This window comes from Populus trichocarpa, chromosome 1 (assembly GCF_000002775.5).
Source record: "Populus trichocarpa isolate Nisqually-1 chromosome 1, P.trichocarpa_v4.1, whole genome shotgun sequence".
NCBI classification, from domain to species: domain Eukaryota; kingdom Viridiplantae; phylum Streptophyta; class Magnoliopsida; order Malpighiales; family Salicaceae; genus Populus; species Populus trichocarpa.
In genome coordinates, this window is record NC_037285.2 from 15,764,299 (window position 1) to 15,771,795 (window position 7,497).

A 7,497-nucleotide genomic window follows, 5' to 3' on the forward strand; every position below is an offset into this window, starting at 1 on the left:
AAAATAATGATGGTCAGAGGAATATTTATATCAATGTTAAAATATATAATTGTTTTGTTAAAATAATTATATATTTAATTTTTATATTTTTAAGCGTGTTTATAACTAAGAGCTTACCTAAATTTCATGTTTTTTTAATTTATTTATTTATTGTTGAAATATATAAAAGAGAAAACAGAATATGAGAAAATTTGATTAGCAAGAATGAATGTTTTGAAGCAAAAAGATGGTCAAGGGATTATCTAACTTATAAGAATTATTTAACTTGTTTCAATAAACTACAGGGACGAGCTATTATTACCTCCATCAAAATCACATCTGAATGAAAGCACAGGGCGTGTGTTAGAGGCCACCCTCTTCCATCTCCTTTTGAAGAGATCCTCTGATTACCACCCTCAAACCTGTCTCTCTTCACTCTCACATCTTTGATTTGCGCTTTTATATATAAGTTCCGATTTCTTTGAAACATCTAAGTTTGGCCTTCTTGGAAGCTTCATTTACAGTTTGACTTCAGAGAAATCTAACAATTTGGATTTCTTTCCAGTCTCGAAAGTGATTATTTTTTTCTGAGGTAAGAACCAACCATGGTTTTTATTTATCTTCGATTTTGATATGGCTTCAGAATCTTGCATTCTTGAGGTCATTATCGATAATATTGAATCATGGGTTTTGCTTTTCTTAGAGTTTTGATTATGTGTGAAGAGCGGATGTGGTAAATTTGGAGCTCTTATTTTGAAAGTGTTTTGAAACAGAAAGTTTGAGGCTTTGTTGTTTTGGTAGATTTGGATTTGATGGAGTAGGTAATGATCTCGAGAAAGGAAAATTTTTGATTTTTTTTTTGTCTGGGATTTTGTGGTATAATTGATTTCTTGAAAGTAAGGGAATTTGGATTTGGGGGTTGAAATTGTGGCGTTTTAGGGTGGAAAGAGCTATGGTGTGAGTTGTTTTGATCATTTGATTAGGTGAAATCGGGTGTTTGTAGTTGGTCTCGAGAGTCACTTGGCGATTACAATTTAGGGTTTTTATATCGTTTTTAGTTTAAAGCGGGTGTAAAAATGGATGATACTGAGGATGATGCAAGGTACCCACAAAATCCATACGGTGAGAACAACCAGCGGAGTTATGGCTCTAACCGTCACAAGCTTCCTGTGGGGAATGCTACCTATTCTAGGCCAGTCGATAATCAATATGCTGTTAGTGAAGATGAGGATAGTGATGATGAAGAAGAAGGTGAGCATGAGTTAGGAGATGAAGATGGGGAGAATAATCAGAATAATGGCATCCATTATGTGGAAAAAGATGTGGATGATGATGATGATGAGGAGGAGGAGGAGGAGGAGGAGGGTGTTGATGATGAGGAGGATGGGGATGATGATGAAAAGTATAGTAGGGGGATTGATGATGACCACGAGGATGACGATATAGAAAGGCATCCGAAAAAGCGAAAACTAAAGAGTTTAGTTTCTAGTTATGAATTTGCTCCTCGTGTTCCATTACCTCCTGTTGCAGCTCTAGCAGTGCCAAAACCATCAGTTGGTGGACGAAATCCACTTACAGACTGGACTGAGCATGAAACATTTGTTTTGCTAGATGCTTGGGGTGAGAAGTTTTTGCAACGTGGGAAGAAGAGTCTTCGATCTGATGAATGGCAAGAAGTTGCAGAGAAGGTTTCGGATAAATCAAAGATTGAGAGGACAGACACACAATGTAGGAATCGTTTGGATACATTGAAAAAGAAGTACAAGATTGAGAGGATTAAGCTAGCAGAGGATGGTGGTGGTGCTAGCAAATGGGTTTATTTCAAGAAGATGGATGTTCTAATGTCGACATCAGCTCAGCAAGGTGGACTCTCCTGTGGGATGGACTCGGGAGAGTATGTTTCCATGAACCCAAGAGTATATTCAAACCATTCCAATGGGTTTGATGAGATGAGGGATAGTCCAGGGAATTCAGAATTAGCTCGTGATGAGGATGATTCAGATGGACTCCCACCCAAGAAGAGAAGGCTTGGAAGAGATTGTATTGAGCAGTCCCCTTTCGGATTGCTTGCAGATTCTATTCATAAATTTAGTGAGATATACGAGAAGATTGAGAGTAGTAAAAGGCAGCAGATGTTGGAACTAGAGAAGATGAGGATGGATTTTCAGAGAGATTTGGAAATGCAGAAGAGGCAAATCATTGAGAGAGCACAGGCAGCGATAGCCAAAATCCATCAAGTCGGTGAAGAGGAGGACAGCATCTCTGCCAATAGTGCTTAGCATGCGTGATTCTGTATCTGATTTTCTGAGCAAAATGTAATTAGCATTTTCTGCTTCGAGCTGTACAATGTTGGGGCTTTTGCTCCTTCATTCCCATGTTGTAAACGCTATTGAGTAGCTTATTGTATTGGCTGTAATAGAAGAAATGGGAAAAGAAGATGATTGCTCCTGACGATTGTGGTTATGGTGTCTTCTTTGTTCAATTTCTTACTTGTGGTTGGATATCTGTCTATGGTTTGTTAATACTTGAGCACCCTTGACTGGCATTGGCAGCAAATAAATTCAGCTAGTTTCTTTGCATGCAGTGCAGATGCCATTGTAAATTTCAGTACCCTAAATCTGCGTTATCATGTTTCATGATAAGGATCAGTTTAATTCTTTCTGAGTTTTGTCCAGTAAACAATCGCATTGAATGCCCTTTATAAATTTGGAAAATGAGTTTTATTGCTCGACTTTCCTGGGAAATGCTACTGGAGCACCAAGCTCGACATTGTTGACAGTCTTCATCGGTTCTGCAGAAACTAGCGGAACCTCACCACTGGCAACTTTGGCTTTCTAACTGGCTCCAAAGTTAGCATCTAAACAACAACCAAATACAAACAACTGATTGCAAAACATGTTCTTAAAAACAACAACAATGTGCAAACTCACCTTCAAGCCTTTCAAAAGCCAAGAAGAATTGCTCTGGATCTTTAAGGTTATCAATATCCAAAGTTGGTCCCAAATTCACAGAAGACTGCAATGACATGAGAAATGAATCACAACAAACCTCCGGTGGCAGCAAAGTGCGATGACTTGAGAACCTTTTGCAACTTAGGATAAAAAGTTAGCAGCCAATAGAACACTCGATATGCAAGATGGAGGTTATAGGGCTCATCAATGTCAGAGGCAACTCCCCTTCTCCTGCAGTCCAAAGAACCAACTGTTAGCTGCGAAAGCATGCAACATTGGAAGTTTCGCACTTCGATTCATTGTCAAGCACAACATCAATTCTACTAATCCTTGCAACAAAAAAGAGTGCAGATCTCATTGTCCAAATCAAAACCAACCAAATTTGCACTTTGTAAAAACTTTCCTATCTGTTTGATAAACTAGCGGACAATAAAGCAAACGGGCAACCGGCATGAAACAATCACAAATGGAATCTCCACAGAAGGATGATTGAAATGAGAGGAGATCATTATCACCATAAATCATTGCTGAGGGATTGACTTGGATAAATGATTACTACAATCTGTGCATCATCAGGCTTCTTCAACCACAATCGGAAGGAAACACGTACCTTAATAGATGAATCTGCATCTTTTCACCTGGATTCAACATATTTATAAACAGTCTTCCAAACCACATGAACATGGATCACCCTGAGTTTGAAAGGAAACTGACAACCAGATACTATGCAATCAACATCAGCATATATAAATTAAGATATTACCTTCCCATGCAAGCCATTCCGATTCCAGTACATTAGTGGCCATGGACAACATAAAATAGAACTGTAACCAGAACCATTTACCATGTGCATAATCACATGAATCCATGAAAGTAGTAAAAGCTATAAATCTTATACTGATGCATGTTTCAATGATCTCTTTATATTCTTTTATCAATAAAAAAATGAAGAACATTCAGCATTACTCATAAAAAAAATATTTTGTTTCGCTTTCAACTGATATTGTTTTTACATAATTTGACACGAAAACAAAGTTATGTGAAATACACCAGATTACTCCAAGCAGCAACCGATCTCCCTCATATCATAGCTCTGATCTCTAGGCTCAAGAGCAACTATTTCTTTCATGACTTGAGCTTTGTTTGTCTCAAATTGTTCATCCTATTTATCTGTCTTGAAACCAGCAACGAAACGAAGAAGCGTGCTCCTATTTTCCAATGCTAACGATGTCGGAACGCTTATTTTGATACGCAACAAAGACCTTGAAAACATAAAGTGCTTCCATCGGGATACTTACTAAAACCCCTTTGGAGGTTCTGAAGAATCCTCAAGTTAATCTAGAGCTCAAGTATCGCGCCTTCACAACTGAATTAGAGCGATTCAATAGTGTCTCCCAACAGTGTTTAGAAAAATTGGTTTAAAAGCAGGTTAATGAGTATATCTGAGATCAATTTAATTTTAGAATTCACTTATAATTTGGGTTATGCAAAATAATTACTTTAACATGAAATGTTAATAAGGATTAATGAAAAATTGATACTAAAGTATTTTAACAAATTGTTATTATTGAAAAATTACTATAATATTGAAAAGACTTCATGAAAGGAGGTGAAAATTAAAGATCTCATGATCAAGTTGAGAATAAAGAAAGACAATAGTGTTTCATCTACACTAAGATTGAACATCAAGTTAATGATTGTAAAAGCAAGGCTTGACAAGGCAACATGAAGAGATTACGGGCTATTCAAGCTAATGTATATGAGGTCGATAACATCATAAATGAAGTGTCGTGGATGAGTTTGTATATGATTGCCTTCAAAGTCAATCTTATCAATAATCATAAATAATGGTGGGTTGTTACTAGTACTGTAAGACATATATGAGTTGAGAAGAAGATATTCTCCACTTATAAAGAAATAGACGGTAAACATACACGAGGGATTCATCATTCTCTAAAGTACTAGGCATTAAAAAGATCATTTTAAAAATAACTTCTGAAAAGATTCTTGTCCTTAACATTTAACAATGTGCTTCATATAGTTGACATTAAAAAAAACTTGATATCTAACTTATTATTGAGGAAAAAAGGTTATAAGATGAAAGTGATAAATTTATACTCACTAAAGTGAGATGTTTATAGAAAAAAGTTATATATGTGATGACCTCTTAAATTAAGCATAATGATTATTATAATCAATGGTGAGGTTAATAATAATAAGAATGTCTCTTGTTTTTACTTGCTTAAGATATGTGACACAACATATTGGACATGTGAATTATAATTATATTCAAAGATCAATTAATCTTGAATTATTAACTATAGTTTTTGAGAAAAATCATTAGTGTGAAGTTTTTGTAGAATTAAACGAAAGAAGTTACGAACTTCTAGATTTAATTCACTAATATAAGTGATTTAAAATTTATAAAAAAATAAAGGTGGTAAAAAGTATTGCATTTCTTTTATAAATGATTCAATAAAGTATTATTATACTTATTTGTTAAGAAACAAAGATAAGACTCTTGAAATGTTTAAGAATTACAAGAATGAAGTTAAAAATCAACATAATAAAAAGATAAAGGTAATAAGAAATAATAGAGCTAGTGAAGTATATTTTTAGTGAATTTTATTCTCAAGATGGTATTATCCATAAAATTATCGTTTATTCACTTAAATAAAATAGTATCGCTGAATGTAAGAAATAAACTCTAAAAGAAGTTATAAATATCATGTTGTTAAGTTTGAGAGCATCTTAGAACTTTTTGGAAGTTGCAATTTTGACTACGAACTATATATTTAACAAATTACCTCATAAGAAGTTAGAAAATACATCATATGAGATATGTAAAGGTATAAGATCTTTTTACAAATACCTCAAAGTGTGGGAGTATTTTACAAAAGTTGCAATACATAATCCCAAAATATTCAATATAGGACATAAATCTATGGTTTGTGTATTCATTGGATATTCTTATAATGGTGGTTTATATTTGTTTCTTGTCACAAATTAAGTATTGAGGATATTCATTCTAATATAATAATATAATCAATTAATGCTATATTATTTAAAGATGTGTTTTTTTTAAGGAAGCATAATAAAATCATTCACTTAAAAGAACGAATGAGATAAGTTTGAGTAGGAATCATTAAATAGAAGATGATGAGATTGAGATATGATAAGAAGATGAAAACAAATAAAACATTCGATCATGATCTTCTAACTTTCTTGCTAAAAATGAACCTTAAAGCTACTCCGAGATCATGTCATATCCTAAAGCTTTTTATTTGAAAGAGAAAATCAATATATAAATTGAATATATTATGCAAAATTATAATGTAAACTAGTGAATCTTTCACAATAGAAGTAAACTATTAGGCCATAAATGGATCTTTAAGAGAAAGATGAAAGTTGATAAAACTATTGATAAATATAAAACAAGACTTGTTGTGAAATGTTTTAAATAATAAGAAGGCATGGACTATTTTGACTTCCATATGAACGTCAATAGCCATTGTAACTATTAACAAGTTTAAAATATATTAAATAGATATAAAAATAGCTTTCTTAAAAGGTGACGTCGACAAAAAAAATCTATATGAAATAACACTGAAGGTTGTTGTTGGGGGGAGAAAAGAAAGTTCACAAGCTTTTCAAGTCATTATATGATTTAACAAAAGTACCTAAACAATGCATGAAAAGTCTTATAAGTTTGTTGACAAATAAATTTAACACACTTAGTCATTTTAACTCAGGTGCATGGGCTTTCAAGCCTAAACTCGTATTTCTGGGCTTGTTTTTTAATTTTTTTAAGGGAAAGACAACATATCATTTGAATAATTTATTTTTTTAATTTATTACTTCTTTTGTGTTTTTTCCATCAATTTGAGTAATTAGAAGTGTATTATTTTATTATGTTGTTTTTCAAAGTATTTTTTAAAATAATATATATATATATATATATAATATTTTTTAAAATTTATTTATAATATTAATACATCTAAACGATATAAAAACATAAAATAATAATTTTTTTAAAAAAATTGAATTTTAACAATCCTTTATTTGAGCTGCAATTCCAAACAAAAGCTTAATTTTTTCTTGGCATCTGCACTGTTTTCTTGCTGTTGATTTTGCATGTTTGAAAACATAATAAAAATTGTTTTTAAAAATATTTTTCACTTGAAAATACATCAAAATAATATTTTATTTTATTTTTAACATCAACCAATCAAAATAATCTAAAAACACTAAAAAATTTCAAATTTTAATAAAAAATTAAATTACACCACAACTCCAAACACTTCCGCACCCCGTGAAGTTAGTGTTGATTTGTTGACAATGTTTCCTGATGACCAGATTTTATAAAAGTAATCATATACTCGTACAAACCATTCACACAAAACTTGAGAAGAATCAGTTTTTGCTACCAAAGCATGCAAGAGTGGAAGTTTCATGCATTTATTCATTGTTTTTTTTTAAAAAAAAAAAAAAATAGAGCTAGATTTGCTCTAGATTAAATCAAACGAGAAAAAATGGACCCAATGAGATCGAAATGCAAGAAAGAGTA

General features: G+C 32.5%; 1 protein-coding gene across 1 annotated transcript; it reads left to right on the forward strand.

Annotated features, from left to right (window-relative positions):
* The first annotated feature begins 255 nt into the window (after positions 1 to 255).
* Positions 256 to 2,430, forward strand: LOC7472976 (trihelix transcription factor ENAP2). The gene has a single exon (XM_024593701.2). The coding sequence runs from the start codon at positions 1,056 to 1,058 to the stop codon at positions 2,256 to 2,258; it is 1,203 nt and encodes a 400-aa protein (XP_024449469.2). The 5' UTR covers positions 256 to 1,055; the 3' UTR covers positions 2,259 to 2,430.
* Positions 2,431 to 7,497: the final 5,067 nt, after the last annotated feature.

Coding starts and splice junctions, on each gene's coding strand:
- LOC7472976 (XM_024593701.2), top strand. CDS start 1,056: ATGGATGATACTGAGGATGATGCAAGGTACCCACAAAATCCATACGGT.